Source organism: Corythoichthys intestinalis, chromosome 2 (assembly GCF_030265065.1).
Source record: "Corythoichthys intestinalis isolate RoL2023-P3 chromosome 2, ASM3026506v1, whole genome shotgun sequence".
In the NCBI taxonomy this organism is placed as follows: Eukaryota; Metazoa; Chordata; class Actinopteri; order Syngnathiformes; family Syngnathidae; genus Corythoichthys; species Corythoichthys intestinalis.
This window is the reverse complement of record NC_080396.1, coordinates 75,295,742-75,315,448: the sequence shown is the minus strand read 5'-3', so window position 1 is coordinate 75,315,448 and position 19,707 is coordinate 75,295,742. Positions and strand designations below refer to the sequence as shown.

Sequence of the window (19,707 nt, the reverse complement as noted above, 5' to 3'; positions counted from 1 at the left end):
ACTTTCTCTGAAAAAATCCCGGCAAGACACATCGCATGGCTGTTTTTATCAGTCCTGATATTAATAATTAGAAAGAGTGTTTTGTCTTGCTGTCACAAACAATTATAGTGGCACATCGACAAATTTTCCTTAAGTTTCTCATTTCAAAAGGGGTTTTGGACGCCCATCCTGCTGCATCGTAAATAATAAACACTTCAAGATGACCCCCCTTTGTCAACTCAAATCTTTGATAATTGATATGCATGCACTAAGACATGTGGGTGGATGTACAATAATAAAGGAAATTGGTGTGTGAGTAAATGTAGATTTAATTTAGCTGTTTTATTTTGTAAATAAACATGGCTAAACAGGGCGTTAGCTGTATAATTAATGCTAACTTTACAGTATACAGTTTTTGATTTGGCTTGATTTTGATCTGTACGGAAAAAAAAAACATTTCCAGGGAATTTTACGGGTTAAATTCCAATACGATATTTTAATTTTTGCAGCGGGCTTTTAAAATATTTTTCCAATCTTGATTAATGAATATGAATGCAAGATACTGAGAATGAAAGGCTCCATATGCATAAAGGGAACATATAAATGTGAGTAGATAACACTATTTATTTTATTTAGCCTAGGACCTAGGCTTTATGATTTAACCATGTAATGTATCTAATACATCAATATCATCCCATAATAAGCAATCCAAACGGCAGCAAGGGTCGAAAAGATAATGGACAGCACGCTAGTCAGTTAGCCTGCTGTGTCCATAATTCTCATGCTCGCGTTCGACTGCCATGTATGTCTTTTTGTGGCTTTCCGGTGACTCCAGGTGAGAGCATGAGAGAGCATAATTAAAGAGGCGGCGATTTTAACGAGATATTATTGCGTACTTACCTTGTTTCGGTCCAAAAACTCTGTGTAGCATGTATCACTGAGTGTCAAGACACAGCTGTGAATGGCTACAGCCGGACTTTGTGGGGATTTTATGGGTGAAACGCGGTAATATAACAACGGTCGCGATGCAGAAATCGCAGACATCAAGGAGTGGTTGAGATTTTCTTTTTCAAATATTTACCCTTTTAAATGTTTTTAAAAAAGAATTTTCAATTTTTCTTTGTTTGGATCGATTATTTATCAACTAAAATAATCGGGTAAAATGCGACAGTAACAAAAAAAGTACAATCAAGCGATATTAATGAGGTCGATATCCGTGACCTATTTACAGACACTATTTTTTCATTGTGACGTAATTTTTTAAAAAGTTAAAAATGTGCGAGTGAAATTTTTTTTTTAAGGTTTTTTTTTTTCCAATTAATTATTCTAAGCTAAAAATGATATGCATTTTAAATAATATATATAATTTTTAAGGCTGGGTTGAAACAAAAGTGGTTGCGCGGTGTCTGTAAACGTAGATCTCCAGGATAATAGGGACAAAATAAAATAGTTCGGGGGCTTAATGCGCCATGAAACTGCTATGGCAGCATATAGACATATTGTTCTATCAAAAAACATTAGTTCCTTTGGCTTAAAATACAGCAGTTTATTTTAAAGAGGGGTGCAAGAGCAGAAACTGCTTTTCCAGCCTTGTCTGAAATGTATATGTGTATATACTGTATGTATATATGTATGTGCGTATATACTGTATATGTGTGTGTATACACATATATATATATATATATATATATATATATACACACACTGTTTAGGGCTGTCAAATTTATCGCGTTAACGGGCGGTAATTAATTTTTAAAATTAATCACGTTAAAATATTTGACGCAATTAACTCATGCACTGAATGACCCGCTCACACATTGCCTCAATCAGATTACAATGACGCCGTTTATGCACATTGAGAGCGAAAAGAATGCCACCGGACGCTTGAGGTCAGCGCCGTTCCATACTAATGTTATTCCTCCTAATAGTGGGAGAATTAGTAGTTGTGAGACGTTTATGCTGTTGCATTGTGCTATTTGTGCTCCACACATATTTCTGTTAGTTTACTTTCTTTTAGTGGCAATTATGTGTCTCTTGTTGTATTTTGGGTAAGATATGTACAGAGATATATATGTTATAAAGGCGAGTGGAAATAGGCGTTCATTGGACCGCGCCGTTTATTGGCATAAGCTTAGGCAACTCCTTCACAACAAACATAAGTATCATTTAGTGAAAGGACAACAAAAATAATATTCCTATCTCTCAAGAAAAATAATGTTCACAAAAAGAAAAGCACTTCAATCTGTATTAATGAGGCCCTTTCCTCACACAGTTAAACAACTATGCAAGGAGAACTGGCATTCCCAATCAAAATAGCTATGCAAAATACACATAAAACTTACTCAGACTTTGGTCACTCTATTCTTATTATTGTTATTTTTATTCTTCATATTATTATATTAACTCTACTTTTGATTGAAAATTTTACAAATGTTAAATTTTACAAATGTTATTAAAACGAAAACATTAAGAGGGGTTTTAATATAAAATTACTATAACTTGTAACTATAACAACGTCTTTCTATCCGTGGATCCCTTTAACAGAAAGAATGTTAATAATGTTAATGCCATCTTGTGGATTTATTGTTATAATAAACAAATACAAGACTTATGTACAGTATGCTGTATGTATATATCAGTCTTGTCTTTTTTCATTCCAACAATAATTTACAGAAAAATATGGCATATTTTAAAGATGTTTGAATTGCGCTTAATTACGATTAATATTTAAGCTGTGATTAACTCGATTAAAAATTTTAATCGTTTGACAGCCCTAATATATATAATATACACACACACACATATATATATATATTTATATATACAGTGCCTTGCAAAAGTATTCGGCCCCCTTGAATCTTGCAACCTTTCGCCACATTTCAGGCTTCAAACATAAAGATATGAAATTTAATTTTTTTGTCAAGAATCAACAACAAGTGGGACACAATCGTGAAGTGGAACAACATTTATTGGATAATTTAAACATTTTTAACAAATAAAAAACTGAAAAGTGGGGCGTGCAATATTATTCGGCCCCTTTACTTTCAGTGCAGCAAACTCACTCCAGAAGTTCAGTGAGGATCTCTGAATGATCCAATGTTGTCCTAAATGACCGATGATGATAAATAGAATCCACCTGTGTATAATCAAGTCTCCGTATAAATGCACCTGCTCTGTGATAGTCTGAGGGTTCTGTTTAAAGTGCAGAGAGCATTATGAAAACCAAGGAACACACCAGGCAGGTCCGAGATACTGTTGTGGAGAAGTTTAAAGCCGGATTTGGATACAAAAAGATTTCCTAAGCTTTAAACATCTCAAGGAGCATTGTGCAAGCCATCATGTTGAAATGGAAGGAGCATCAGACCACTGCAAATCTACCAAGACCCGGCCGTCCTTCCAAACTTTCTTCTCAATCAAGGAGAAAACTGATCAGAGATGCTGCCAAGAGGCCCATGATCACTCTGGATGAACTGCAGAGATCTACAGCTGAGGTGGGAGAGTCTGTCCATAGGACAACAATCAGTCGTACACTGCACAAATCTGGCCTTTATGGAAGAGTGGCAAGAAGAAAGCCATTTCTCAAAGATATCCATAAAAAGTCTCGTTTAAAGTTTGCCACAAGCCACCTGGGAGACACACCAAACATGTGGAAGAAGGTGCTCTGGTCAGATGAAACCAAAATTGAACTTTTTGGCCACAATGCAAAACGATATGTTTTGCGTAAAAGCAACACAGCTCATCACCCTGAACACACCATCCCCACTGTCAAACATGGTGGTGGCAGCATCATGGTTTGGGCCTGCTTTTCTTCAGCAGGGACAGGGAAGATGGTTAAAATTGACGGGAAGATGGATGCAGCCAAATACAGGAACATTCTGGAAGAAAACCTGTTGGTATCTGCACAAGACCTGAGACTGGGACGGAGATTTATCTTCCAACAGGACAATGATCCAAAACATAAAGCCAAATCTACAATGGAATGGTTCAAAAATAAACGTAACCAGGTGTTAGAATGGCCAAGTCAAAGTCCAGACCTGAATCCAATCGAGAATCTGTGGAAAGAGCTGAAGACTGCTGTTCACAAACACTCTCCATCCAACCTCACTGAGCTCGAGCTGTTTTGCAAGGAAGAATGGGCAAGAATGTCAGTCTCTCAATGTGTAAAACTGAAAGAAACATACCCCAAGCGACTTGCAGCTGTAATTGGAGAAAAAGGTGGCGCTACAAAGTATTAATGCAAGGGGGCCGAATAATATTGCACGCCCCACTTTTCAGTTTTTTATTTGTTAAAAAAGTTTAAATTATCCAATAAATTTTGTTCCACTTCACGATTGTGTCCCACTTGTTGTTGATTCTTGACAAAAAATTAAAATTTTATATCTTTGTTTGAAGCCTGAAATGTGACGAAAGGTTGCAAGGTTCAAGGGGGCCGAATACTTTTGCAAGGCACTGTATATGTACAGCTGCGGTCAAAAGTTTACATACACTTGTGAAGAACATAATGTCATGGCTCTCTTGAGTTTCCAGTTATTTCTACAACTCTGATTTTTCTCTGATAGAGTGATTGGAACAGATACTTCTTTGTCACAAAAAACATTCATGAAATTTGGTTCTTTTATGACTTCTTTATTGGTGAACAGAAAAAAAGTGATCAAATCTGCTGGGTCAAAAATATACATACAGCAGCGCTAATATTTGGTAACGTGTCCCTTGGCCATTTTCACTTCAATTAGGCACTTTTGGTAGCCATCCACAAGCTTCTGGCAAGCTTCTGGTTGAATGTTTGACCACTCCTCTTGACAGAATTGGTGCAGTTCAGTTAAATTTGATGGCTTTCTGACATGGACTTGTTACTTCAGCATTGTCCACAAGTTCTCAATGGGGTTTAAGTCAGGACTTTGGGAAGGCCATTCGAAAACCTTAATTCTAGCCTGATTTAGCCATTCCATTACCACTTTTGATATGTGTTTGGGGTCATTGTCCTGTTGGAACACCCAACTGCACCCAAGATCCAATCTTCGGGCTGATGACGTTAGGTTATCTTGAAGAATTTAAAGGTAATCCTCCTTCTTCATTATCCCATTTACTCTCTGTAAAGCACTAGTTCCATTGGTAGCAAAACAGCCCCAAAGCATAATACTACCACCACCGTGCTTGACGGTAGGCATGGTGTACTTGGGTTTAAAGGCCTCACCTTTTCTCCTCCAAACATATTGCTAGGCATTGTGGCCAAACAGTTCGATTTTTGTTTCGTCTGACCACAGAACTTTCCTCCAGAAGGTCTGATCTTTGTCCATGTGATCAGCAGCAAACTTCAGTCGAGACTTCAGGTGCCGCTTTTGGAGCAAGGGCTTCCTTCTTGCATGGCAGCCTCTCAGTCCATGGAGATGCAAAACACGCTTGACTGTGGACACTGACACCTGTGTTCAGCAGCTTCTAATTCTTGGCAGATCTGCTTTTTGGTGATTTTCGGTTGAATCTTCACCCTCCTGACCAATTTTCTCTCAGCAGCAGGTGATAGCTTGCGTTTTCTTCCTGATCGTGGCAGTGACAAAACAGTGCCATGCACTTTATACTTACAAACAATTGTTTGCACTGTTGCTCTTAGGACCTGCAGCTGCTTTAAAATGGCTCAAAGTGACTTTCCTGACTTGTTCAAGTCAGTGATTCGCTTTTTCAGATCCATGTATGTATATTTTTGACCCAGCAGATTTGATCACTTTTTCTGTTAACCCATAATAAAGTCATAAAAGAACCAATTTTCATGAATGTTTTTTGTGACAAAGAAGTATCTGTTCCAATCACTCTATCGGAGAAAAATCAGAGTTGTAGAAATAACTGGAAACTCAAGAGAGCCATGACAATATGTTCTTTACAAATGTATGTAAACTTTTGACCACAACTGTATATAGATAGCGGAAAACACTCTAGATGAGACATAATACTGAAAAAGCATTCAACTTAGCATTAGCTATGCTAACTATACAGACAGGTCACGCTCAAAAAAATACAACAAGAAAAATATGCACTGTACTTTAGACAAACAGCACTTACGAACAAAACAACAAATAAAGACCAACATCAGAACCGAAGCTGCAACCCTGTACATCGTGCAGCCATCTTAGACTTGACAACAATCGATGTCACCAAGCGACCCCAAGAGGGTGCTGTAGGAGAGCTAAAAAGAAAAATACCAACTCAGACACTTAGGTAGGTACAAACATTAGAAACTCAAGATATACCACATTGGCATTGTTTGTGTAGTATACTTACAGTTGTGACTAGGTATGTATGTAAGCTGTTACTAGATAAAAAATACAGTCAAGTCATAAAAATATAGTTTTTCAATCACAATAAAATGTAGCAAGTTTTATTTGTTTCAGTCATTTTGGTATCAAGAATTGGTCCAAAAACTGGCCCAAAAATCTCCCATACTGTGGTGCGACCTATAGGAGGATCAACCTAAAATACCTGCTTTTTTAACCACAAACTAGTGGTGCGACCTGTCTGAGGGACCTATCCGCGAGTATATACGGTAACTACAGTATGTTGTGCATTTCGATTGATTTGATTGGATTTTTGCTTAAGTAATCGATTTATCAACTCCCAAAGGATTGATTAGGAAAAAAAATACACAATATGATTATCCCTGCTTCATATTGCTTTAATACAGGTTAAATTGTTGTCGTGCCAGCTTGGCCCATGATGCTTTGTTCTCTTGGCTAAACTGGAAACAAAAGCTCTCCTAGACTCTCTCTGTGGAAGGGGTGCGGTTGTGATACTAGTCATTGGTAACCTCTTTATTTGTTTTCCTTTTAAACCATCACTTTGTGCTTCAGCCATTCACTTTGGTTACTCTGATGTCCAACCCACACCCTAAAGTCAAGCTCAATAAGCCCATTATGAGTCCACTATGAGCTTTTACTTGATTTGTGAAGAAGAAACTCGACTCAGCTACTTTCGCCTCTTTATTCTCGATACTTGTTGGACTTTATTTTTGCCGACAGCGGCTCTACCAGTTTTACCAATGAGATGTCGCAACATGACTCCACGATACCAATCAGACCTAACAATAGTCACATGACCACACACGATCTTACGGTCAGAAGTCCTATGATTACGCCGACCTGTTCAATCATGTGGCGTCTTTATAGCGCCGTAAAAAACAAAGTATTTCACATAGGGCTCTGCCGTCAACATGAATCGAAAACGTGGATTTTAAGGGTTCTCCCAGTTTCTAATTTGGCAAAGATGAACCACGGAAAATCGGAGATATGATTATTTTCACTTCATGGTAGAAAATATGGTTTTCCCACGAGCACTCATGCTCTTCAGAAGGGTGGTGTTTGTTTATTGTAGATTTTTCTGGTCGGAAATATGATGATTTTTGTGTATTTTTAGCCTAATTAGGTCATCTCATAGGTTTTAGTACAGTATAATAATAACAGTTTAAGTATTTTTTAGGCAATTAAATGGTAATAAACTCAATAAAATAAAAAATAGTGAGTACTCGCGGCTTTTAACTGATGTGCGGATGGTTGCGCAAGCACACTGAGCATTGTGTAGGACGTCTCCCCGCGTAGGAATTGTTGAACACCGGATCCCATCGATGCTCGATGCCCAACCCTTATCCAGAGGCAAAGGTTGTATATAACCCCTTTTGTACTGTTTATTGTGCGTTTTCAATTGTGGTTGAATATTTGGGGCGAGTTTGTGACGTTTTTGATGATGTGCAGACGCTAGCTGATACAGCAATAACAAACAATTAGCATGTATCAGCAGTTACTTGTAAACACAAATTTGAATTGCTGTTATTAAAGATGAGACTGATTTCATTTAATTTTATTTTAGTTTCATTCTGCTAGTGTTGATTAGGAGTGGGAACCTCTTGGTACCTAACGATACGATACGATTTGCAATACAAAGCTCACGATAACGATCTGACGATACAACAGTGTTGGATACATTGGTCAGGAAATCATTCTAGGATATTCTTCAAACAACTAAAACAGAAAAACAAGCTTTTGCTGTGAATTGGAATGAGTTTATCATTAGTAGACGTCCAATCCATTTTGAACTTCAAACGGATTGAACGTCTACGGCCGGTAGTGGCAGCCAATCCCAGTCAATGAGGTAATTTTGGGCCATTTAAGGTCATTTACCTGTTCATTTTTAGTTACTTCCTGTTGATTTTGGGGTATTTTATGGGTCTCTTCCTGTTTATTTTGAGTTACAGAACAGGAAATGACCTGGGAATCACCCAAATGAATAGGCAGCGACTCAAACTCAACAGAAAATGACCTATAAAATATAAATGCCCTAAAATGAACAGCAAGTGACCTGTAAATGCCCTGAAAATCGGACAGAATGACTGTGAATGCTCTGGTTTCGAATGAACGAACATTCCCAGTCTAAATGGATTGGGCGTCGAGCTCCGTCAATGCAGCCTTATTATCTGAGACACTATTATGGTGGATGATTTTAGTCGCAACTTGTTTGTTCATTTTCATTTTTTTTTTTTTTTTTTAGACATTGACATTTTTTCAAAACGATATCTCGATTCTTGGCGGGGGCATATCGATAACCTTTTGGGATACAAAGTATCACGATATATCACCATTTCGATATTTTGTCACACCCCCTAGTGTTGATGTCATGAACAGCTGAATAAAGTCAGCAAACCACATGGATGTCTGACATCGTCATTTCAGAGCTTAACTCACAGGGACTTAGCTCCGATGTCTTGACAAGGACAGTACAATGACTTATGTTTTTGGATAGTTTTTTTTTTTGTTTTGTTTTTTTTTTTAATTAAGGGGTTGTTTAGATGTATTTAAAGAGTTAATTCCGACTTGCGCGGAAATCAGAAATGAGCTTTGAACACCTTGAAAGGTGGAAAAGCGCTATACAAGTATAACTCCACTAACACCAAATCCGGGTTACATCGCCAGCACAGGAACACAACTCGTTCGTAAACCAGAGACTACCTGTAGCTACAAAACGATAGCAGCACAATCGAAAGTTTTTTTTATAGCTCAAACGAAGCACAAACGATTTACATCATTTTTATTTAAATTTGTGTCTGATGGGCGGCCAACTTCACGGAGGTCATTTAAAGCCTTCCAGAACGGTTTTTCTTTAAGCTCCGTGGCCCGGAACAAAATTCCGAGCAGATGTTTTGGTTCTTGAGAAACACTGATGGTAAATGTCAGCGGAGCTTTCCACTCTGTCGTAACTCTTCAGAATTGCGAGAAGCATTGTAAGCGTGAATTCACAGTACATTTGATCTCAAGCATGTCTCATGGCGGAAGCCCTCGACAGTCAGGCAGTACTGATCACTGCCTCTAGAGGCTGCTGTTCTTGACCGAACAGGTAAAACTTGAATGTACAGTGCTTTTAACCATAGCAAGTACTGTAGGGGGAACTACTTTATAAGTGCAACATGAGCATCGTGTTTTTCCTAAATATAAATCTTTTGCAGTTCTGACAGTTTAATGGTAATCTTATATGGCTTAGTCATACGAATTGTAATTAAAACGACAAAAGGCCGACGCCGTTAGCTGGTCTTGTTGCTACAAGTTTGTGGCTGTGAAAATATTTAGTAACAACTTGTGTCTTTTCTGTTTGACTGAGACCAAATTCAGCATTCTCTTAAAACTAGCAAGTGGCAACCGTGATAAGATGTGCTGACTACTAAAACTGCTCTCTGCTGGTTGCGTTTATTGAAACCCCCTTCCCTCCAAGTGCCCGGCATTCCTTGGCACGGTTTCACTCAAAGGTTTTTTGATGATAGTGTGACGTGCGTAGCATTTGTATTTGATTTTAGAACGTGGATATCAAACTCATTTTAAATGTCGGGCCGCACTCACGGAAATTAGAGTTCATGTAGGCCAGACTAGATTATTTTCAACTCACCGTCTGCTATTGTCAAATGTTGACAGCGTTGACAAATGTTGCTATTGTCAACTGCTCCCAGTGGAAATGGATTGGACGTCGAGCGATGTCAATGGCACTGAACGATGAGCATTCACAAGCAGTCCTCCCAGTTTAAATCAATTGGCCGTAGTTTTGTTAGTCAAAGCCAAAGGATTTATTTTGGGTCACTTCCTTGTACTTTTGGGTTACTTACAAATCACTTCCTGTACATTTTGGATCATTTCCTGTTGATTTTAGGACATTTCCGGGCCACTTACTGTTCATTGGTCACTTCCTGTTCATTGCGGGGCTTTTTTTTTTTTTTTTACTTTCTGTTGATTTCGGGTCACTTCCTTCTAATTATACGATGCCTTCGAATAACCTACTCTACATTTTTGGGTATCTCAGGGCCATTTCCTGAACATTTTGGATAATGGTTGGATAATGGCTGTTGATTTTAGGGCATTTCCGGCCCACTTCCCGCTCATTGGTAATTTCCTGTTGATTTTGGGTCACTTCTTTGTAATTTAAAGATATTTTTAGGATCACTTTCTGTTCATTTTGGATCTTTCTTTCTGGGTTTTAAGGTATTTCCAGGTCACTTTTTGTAGATTTGGGGACTTTTTCAGTTTCCCAGATTAAAGTGGCATTGTAATGGTTTGTTTTGAAAGCGTTTGCATTTAGTTTTATTGATTTGGGTGGATACGTTGCCCTCTATTGGCAACAGTGAATATGACATAATTCACATGGCTGAATCCAGCTGTTCCCTGTTAAGACAGATGTCAGACAATGTTTTTTTAATGCATTCGTAATTTAGTTTATAGGTATATATTTGTAATTATATGGGGCTTTGCAAGGCAAAGGACCATATGGTAAATTTTTTTTCTTTTTTTTTTTGGAATGGCTTTTCTTCTGTGCGCCGCACAGCCCGAACCGTTTCACCCATCCGCACCATTCGAATTTCGAAATGACCTGAATTTTCACCCGATGCAGGGAATTTTTTGTATGACCACCCAAAATTTTCCATTCACCTGTAAATGCAGGTTTTTAATAAAAACGCTACTTGTCCTACAATTTTTGGACCAGATCACAAAATGTTCCAGGACGTTAAGGGGTATAAAAGTTGTGTACAGAATTTGGCAAAAACCTATGGTTACCCCAAAATTTACAAAAAAACATTCATTTCTGATGGGATGCCATTGTTAGCCAAATGTCCCATTCATTTTCAACGGCAGGAATACATAGGTCTTTATGATTTTTGACCATTTACCATGACAGCCCATTGACATTCAACTGGTGCTCAAGTAAGTCGATGCCATTGGCAGCCATGCACGTCCAAATTTCCCATTCAATTTTAATGGCAGAAAAACCTGTGTGGTTGTGATTTTTGACCAAAAACTTACTATTACAGCCCATTGACATTCAACTGGCGCCCAAGTAAGGCGATGCCATTGAAAGTCATGCAACCGAACGTGTCCCCGAAATGTCCCCAAACCAACAGGAAGTGTGACCTGATAGATCTGGATCTACCACAGCAAAGACCCATTGTAATTTCTCAAGAAACTGCATTTTCTAGTATAATGTGTGTTTGAACCATTTGTAAAGACCATTGTTTAAAAAAAAAAAAAAAAAGTTAGCATTTGATAGCATTTAAGCTAACGGACCTTTGCAATGTAAGTTAGCCAATTGTTCTTTTGTTCTACTTAGATCCCCTTTTTTTAATACTATTTGAGACTCAGCTATTTTTTTATGTTCCTTATCCGACTACTCAATTATTCGAACTAACTAGTTCATTGATACTAAAATAATCGATAGCTGCAGCCCTATTCTTGAGTATCCTGATAGCCTATTTTTTCCTCCTCAGACAAAACTTTGTCTCTTTTTGTTGCTCTGCCATCTTTGCCACCCTCCTTAACGTTAATTAGTGCCGGTGTAAGCGATACAGACCTTCTCAAGATATAAAAGAGGTGTCATTCAACTCGTTGTCTGTCGACATATCATCACAAATGTTATTAAAATATTTTAAGGTTGAAAAGTTACCTAGTGTTGCTTTAAGAGCCACTAGGAGGTGACAAATGATTATAAATAATTACTAGGCAATCAGAGGACATTACAGCATATTTAATGTGGTGTTTTAGTAGAGCTTGGAAGTGAACATTTGACACCACTGTTTTCAAGTGGCAATGAGCCATTCCCTATGATGCACTTTAGCTCTTCATACAATGAATCTTTTGACATTTACACAACGTCAAAGGCACATTTTCCACCTCCATTCGAATGTTACAAAACCACTTGATGTAATGATGAAGTAATTGAGTTCCTCTTTGACAAGAAAATGAGCGCGTTTTCTTCACAATGTATTCATTTGTCCTTTTGTTGTAACTCACTTGCAGACATTTTTACCTCCCTTTGCTGTTCCTATTTCCACGCAGCCTGTCGTCATTCGAGATAAAAGTCAAGCTACGCCTTTATATGTGCTCACCTGTTTTTAAAAAAAATGCAGGCAAGCCCTTCCTTGAAAAGAGCATGCTCAGTAGAGAACCTAGTGGGCATGGCTGAGAGGAAGCTTAAAAACAAGCAAGAGGTTGGATTCAGCGGCAGAACACACCGGGAGGCTTTACTGTTAAATCTTTACAGGGACAAATATAGCAGTTGTGACTGAGTCCAGCTTGTCAAGTAGTTAGCTGCCTGGACCGGAGGCTCGTCTCTCTGTTTTGACCGGGAGAAGTGGCCCGTTCGAGGATTTTCTTGAAGTTAGGATGCGTCCGGACGCAGCGTTTTCCAGCTGAGTCCGTAGCCTGAAGCGACAGGAATCGGTGTCACATGTGTACAGCTATGAAGGTGGTACTGCAGGACGCGCCGGGAAGCAAGGAGAATAAAGTGTGGAAATGGTAAGAGGACTGCTAGGTGGGAATTAGAGCTATCACAATTAACTAGGGGTGTGACAAAATATTGATATGGTGATATACCATGATACTTTGCGTTCCAAAAGGTTGTCGATATGCCATGCCAAGAATTGTTAGAAAAAGGTATCAACTAACCAGTTGCTACCAAAATCTGACACCGTAATAGTGTCTTAAGTTAACTCTATAGCTGCCATTGATGGTGCTCGACGTCCAATCCATTAAGACTGGGTTCATTAAAACCAGAGCATACACAGTCACTCTTTCCGATTTTCGGAGCATTTACATGTCACTTTCTGTTCATTTTAGGGCATTTACAAGTCACTTCCTGTTGAGTTTGAGTCACTGCCTATTCATTCCCGGGTCAGTTTCTGTTCTGTAACCCAAAATCAACAGAAAGTGACACACAAAATGCCCCAAAACCAACAGGAAGTGACTGAAAATCAACACCTGAAATGGCCCAAAATGACCTCGTTGCCTGGCATTGGCTGCCACTGATGGCCATAGAACTAGGAGGAGCCCATTTGAAGTGGGGGGACTTCATTCGCTGCCACCCTCCCAGTTCAAATGGATTGGATGTCTACGAGTGGGGAAAAACTTAGTGCAGAAGGATGAAGATAGCTCGTTTTTCTGTTTATTAGTTGTTTTTGTAGAATATCTTAGAATGATTTTCTGACCAAGTATTAATAATCGTTGTGTCGCCATATCGTGAGATCGTTATCATGAGCTTTGTATCGCGTATCGTGAGGTACCAAGAGCTTCCCACTTCTACAAGTAACCCTTGTATTGTGTTAGAAATTTGCTCATACTTTTGCTAGTGGCTCGAGTTTGATCGGTGATTTAACTCCGGCCTAAACCAGTCTAACGAAAATGTTTTGTCAACGAACAATTTTTTCATGACGATAACACGCTGAAAACGTGTCATGGGAGACTAAAACATGTCGAGATGGATGCTAGTTGTCGTCTGACGCACGCATTTTAGCAGTGTTTGGTTGTGTCACTCATGTGATGTGCTGCACCCTCTGCCCCTGCACTCGCCCCACACACCGGTGAGTAAGCGTGTGCCCATTCCAGGCTCCTATTGCGGCTTTGGTTTTGAAAATAACCCCCCAACAGAGCGGCTCGCGCCCTGTTTCTCGTCAACTGATAGTGAAGTCTATCTGTGAGCATAATCATTGTTACAGCATCCAGCGGTGCATCACAATACAATTAGCCATACCCTGTTAAGTCCACGACCGTATATATCTGTATCTGTTTGATATCGGCTATAAATGTCAGTTTTGGACAACTCTATTTTTTGCATAGCCAAACTTTAAAACAGGTGAATTTTGACCCAAGCACAATACAAGGGTTAATCGACTAATCATTTGCTGCTATCACTCCCACTTTAAGCAGATAGGACATCTATGGCAGTCAGTGGCGGCCAATGCCAAGCAATGAGTTCTTTTTAGGGCATTTCATGTTAATTTCTGTGGATTTTCAGTCACTTTCTTTTCCTTTTGGAGCATTTACGGTCACATTTTGTTGTTTTTTTGGGGGGGCATTTGCGGGTCACTTCCTGTTGATTTTGGGTTGCTGAAAAATACGTTACTCAAGAATGTCCCCCAATAAATAGCAAGCGACTCAAAATCAATAGGAAGTAAGCTGTAATCGCCCTAAAATGAACAGTAAGTAACCTTGAAATGCCCACAAAAGAGTGGCTGTGAACGCTCAGGTATAATTGGAATTGACTGTGCGAGACGTCCAATCCAGTCAAAATTAATTGGAGGTCTAGCGCCGTCAATAACAGCCAATGAGTTAACTTACACACTATTCTGATAGATTTTTTTTTTTTTTTAACCAGTGACACCCCTATATATTGATTCTGAGTGGGAGCATATCGATAACCCTTGGGCTACAAAGTATCACCATATGTCACTTTTTCGATATATTGTCACACCACTAAAGGAAGATGAGTCAAATATTAACCTCAAATAAGTAACTTAAGTGCGAAATTGTGAACTCAGGGGGTGTTCAGTGAAAATGGATCAGATGCTGTTTCTCTGTTTGAAATGCTAACATATTCCTTAGAAATGATGGTGATTTACAGACACTGAGTTTCAATGTAACTGGGCTGTTTTAGTTCATCTGGCTGCCACTGAGACCTTCTAGGTTTGGCAGGGTATGATCTTGTTTCAGTACCCAGTCAAAACTGATTGGACGTCTTATCGTCATCAATGGCAGTCAATGAGTTAACTACATTGTAACTGAGTACATTCCAGACGGTGTCAAGTTGCTGTTTATTTATTCAGGTGATTTGTTAACAGGTTATTTCCTGGTTCATGAGATTAAAAGAAGGGCATTGAGGAGAATTTTTTTTCTTCCAAATTCAAAACCAGTATTGCTAAGCTAGCAAGTGAATTCCTGTTCAAATTTCAAATGTATTGCAAATAATTGTGCCTTTTGCTGTTCATTTTCATTTTGTAAAAATCACTCGTTTTATTTGTTTTTTGTTTTGTTTTCATGTCTTCATTCTCATTTATTGTCGCATCCTTGTATCACATGCTATGACTATTATCAGCGCAGTCCAGGCTAAGTCTGCCGTGATATGCAATGAGTCAATTTATCGCATGGAAATAAAAAATGACGGCGGTAATTTTCCCAGCTGCGATTTATCCCCACGTGCGTGCACACATTTGTGCGTGCGTGTATTTATGTTTGCTGTGTGCACTCGGCACCATAGTCGCTGGCCGATATAGGCGTGCCCCCGGGGCCGCAGCAGAACAACAAGCCAAAAGTTGCTCACCACCGGGGGCTGTGCGATTGGTGGAGACAATCAACCCCGCTGCCGTGTGTGACATGAGTCGGGGTAATTTTGTGTGATTTTTCGTTTTCGAAAGGCGAGTAAAAGACTTGGAAGAGCCGCTCGGTTCTGGTTAGCATGTCGCCTTGCTCTCACGCCTCCTGTTTTGTTGATGAGCTTTCCTCCATCTCCGAAGCCGTGGCAAAAGCCGGACTAACTCAGGTGGCATAAAAATACCATTCAGGAGGTTTAAGTAGTTGGCAGTTTTGACCATTATACAATAATTTAGCCCTGTCGTACTAAATAAATGCATTTTTAATATTTCATATTCCATTTAGCACAAGACTGTTATTTGTCATGACCATACCATTTATGTAGCAATTGGGTGAACATACTTTGATAAAAAGAATATACTGTAAAAAGAGATAAAATCAATGATGGCATTTTGCTGCTCTCTGTCGCATTTTCCTTGTTCTAAATCTTCCCCATTGGGCTGAATTCGAAATCAGCTGAAATCATTAGTCTGCCAACGTCATCACCCAGCTGGAGGCGCTAGAGCGTTAAAATGACAGGCGGGGCCAAACGGCAGATTAAAAGGCTCATTTCTCGCCATCTGCTGTTTGCCAAATTGTTGTATACTGTCGAATCGTCTCAAAATATGATTTAAATTCACATAATAATTAGTGTTGCACCGATACCATTTTTTTGGGCCCGATACCGATACAGATACCTGGCTGTGCAGTATCAGCTGATACCGATACCATTCCGATACCACTCTGTTAGCAAAAAAAAAAAAAAAATACACACACACACACATATATGTGTGTGTGTGTGTGTGTGTGTGTGTGTGTGTCTGTGTGTGTGTGTGTGTGTGTGTGTGTGTGTGTGTGTGTGTGTGTGTGTGTGTACGTATAAGGGATGCAACGATACAGTTAGTCATGGTTCGGTATGATTTTCGATACAATTCAATACATTTAATGCTCTGAAACAGAAAATACAACTGTTATTATTATTATTTTTTTTTTTTTTATTTGCTAACAAGCAAAAATAACATCATATAAAAAAGCATTTTAGTGCATAATATTTATGTGCTTACTTCTTACTGATCTGAAGAAATTTTGTATATAAGTCCTGAGAACAATATTTACTGTTTGTAAAGTGGGGCACACTGTTGATTGCTGCAGCTCTCTTAGCAGCTATATTTACCATATAAGCAAAACATCCTATTTGTGGTCCGAGTCCATCTGTAACATGTACTGAATTAATAGTATTTGCAGCATTATATTTTTGAGTGGCCAAAACATCGACTTATTTCAACGAAACAAAGGAAGGTACACTGTTGTGTCGTGTCTCTTCACTGCCAAGCTTGGCTGCATGCCAGCCGTGAACGAGCACCTAAAGCACCGTCACCCAGTTGTAAATTTGTAAGACGACAGGAGACAACAAGCTGGTAGATCGTAAGTCCATCTAACCAACTAACGACAAGTTGCTAAGGCTGTCGCGATATGCTATGAGTCCATTTATTGCACTGTAAGTAAAAATGAGGGCGCTAATTTTCACGGCTGCGTTTTATTGCCATGTGCGTGCATGCTTGCATACATTTGTGCGTGTGTGTTGATGGCATATGAAACTCCAGTTCCTTTCACAGATGTTTATGGTTTTGGTCATCAACACGCCGTAGAATTAAAGTACAGACATACAAAATAAGGAAACACTCATATATTAAACATTGTAGATGTTACCATTGCGACTTTGAGGCTAATGGGGAAAAAAGACAACCTACTTTAGCCTGCTATAAAACATTGGCAGTCTTCTCCAAAACGCAAACTTTCAGTTAAAAGTTGATATGAAAAATCCCTGGTTAACATCATTTGCAAATGACAAAAATTGATGACTGACACTACATGCAATGACAAAAAGAGCTTTTTGTTGCGGAGTGTAAAGCCTAATGTTAGCTGGTTAGTGAATGTACTTCCGGTTAACATTTCAAAATAAAAGCACATCATGTTCGTCATATAAATAACGATTTCTGTAGTTAATCACTACACTAAGAATAGATTTAAAATCACACCCTTTATGAAAAATCTGATTGGCAATGAATAGTTATGATAATTATTATAATCCTATTATATACAGTGGGGAGAAGAAGTATTTGATACACTGCCAATGGGAAAACCCATTGGCAGTGTATCAAATACTTCTTCTACCCACTGTATAGTAGTATACTATAATAATGCTTTTTTAAAGAATTGTTCTGAATTAACAGATTTTCCAAGATTTATAAAGCTGTTACTTCAACCAGTGCACGATGTAACCAATCACCAGCCAATCATACCCATATGTTCTGGTCTTGCCCATCTTTATATAACTTCTGGGTGGAGGTATTTAAGAAAATTTCAGAAATATGCCGCAGACAAATAAGTCCATACCCCACCATAGCGCTGTTTGGAACATCCTCATCTGTGTTGGAATTATCCAAGATGGATCAGGATAGAATCGCCTTTGTTACCCTTTTGGCAAGGCGACTGATAGTACTTGCATGGAAATCCCCAATCTTACCCTCTCACACGCTCTGGATTAAGTCAATTTTAAATTGTGTTCACATAGAGAAGATCCGGTGTACGCTTGGGGGCTGCAGAAATAAATTTTATGCAAAATGGACCCCTTTCTTGACGTATGCTAGGGCCTTGAACTTTCCTCAGATTCCGGAATAACCAGTTTTTGTTTTTTTGTTGGTTTGTTTGTTTTTGTTTTTTTCCTCTTTGCCATTAGTAATACACGGTATGTAGCCACACCTCCTACCGGACCCAAAGCTCGTATATACATTGTTGCATGCCGATTTTTGGGGAGCGCTGTGTAGGGCTATTTGGCGCTGCTGAACTGTGCGGACATTGACCTACTATACAGTATTCTTTTTGACTGACGAGGTGCTGTTTGTGTGTGTGTGTGTGTGTTTTTTGTTCTGTTCTTTTGGGTTTGCATGTACAGTATGTCTAGGCATCTAGGTCACATAGTGTACAAGTTGGACTCCTTTGCTGAGAAATGCATTTTAAATTTAACTTGTGACTGGAAAACAAAAAGAATTAAAAAAGAAAAATATTGTTCTGAATTATGTTGGAAAGTGGAAGTCGGTGTTCTGAATCTGTTTGCATTCCATTCTTTCGCACCAGTTAATGCTATCAGCATTTGACCTCATTGTTTATTTGTGATTTATTATTGTAATTAACGTGTTTATTTTTACTTTAATAAAGAATTTAAGTGTTCCAAAATGTTTTTATGAATTAATAAGGGTAAAAAAAAAATTCATTGCTAAATTAGTAAAAAAATTAAAAAATAAATTATTAAATTAGTTGACTAATCGTAAAAATAGTCTGCTGACTAATCGTGAGAAAATTAGTTGTCTGGGACAGCCCTAATCTACATTAAACATTGTAAAACGTTAGCATTGCTACATTGAGGCTCATAGAAAAAAGACAATGTACTAAGTAACCACTTTAGCCTGCTATAAAAGCATTGGCAGTCATCTCCAAAATGCAAAATTTTGGCTTAAATGTGGCACTTAAAGGATGAAAATTCGCTGGTTTACAGCGTTTGCAAACAATGCGAAACAAACAAACAAAAAAAACTATTACTGCCACCACTTGCATGACGAGAAGTGCACTTTTTTTCTGAGTGTAAAGCTTACGCTTAGCGACTGAGTGAACATACTTCCAGTGAACATTTCAAAATAAAAGCACGTCATGTTCAACTTGTAAAATGTAGATTTCTGGAGTTAATTTCGCATCAGAATGTACATTAAGAATAGCTTTTTTTTTCGTTGACAAAAACAACAATGTTAGCAAAACAAAGTACGCACATAGTCTTTCAAGTTTTGCTCTTTTTCCCATCTTAGACACAAACAAAGGCAGTTTCATCTTTTGGGTAGGCGAAGTTGTCATCCTTAATGTTTGGAATTTTTGGACGGAAGCTTTCTCACGGCGCTCATTATTTTTTTAATTGTACTGAATTGAACCCTAAGGCAACATTCTTTTCACGCTGTCAAAGAGAGAAGCCAGCTGCGGTTGTTTCGAGCCGGGTTCTTCACAGCGAGGTAATTTAGCGAATATACACAAACAAATAATCTTGTTT

The 19,707-nt window shown here is 38.6% G+C and overlaps 1 protein-coding gene across 2 annotated transcripts in view; it reads left to right on the top strand.

The window, feature by feature from the left end:
- Nucleotides 1–19,707, top strand: part of nadka (NAD kinase a) — a 64,029-nt gene that overhangs the window by 25,696 nt on the left and 18,626 nt on the right. Inside the window, exon 1 of one of the 2 annotated variants that reach the window (XM_057825665.1) lies at nucleotides 12,293–12,785. The exons of the other annotated variant lie outside the window; for it this stretch is intronic. Coding sequence (XP_057681648.1) covers nucleotides 12,718–12,785 — 68 coding nt within the window. The 5' untranslated portion in view covers nucleotides 12,293–12,717. Of the gene's footprint in view, nucleotides 1–12,292; nucleotides 12,786–19,707 lie in introns of those variants that run through there. 2 annotated transcript variants of the gene reach the window in all.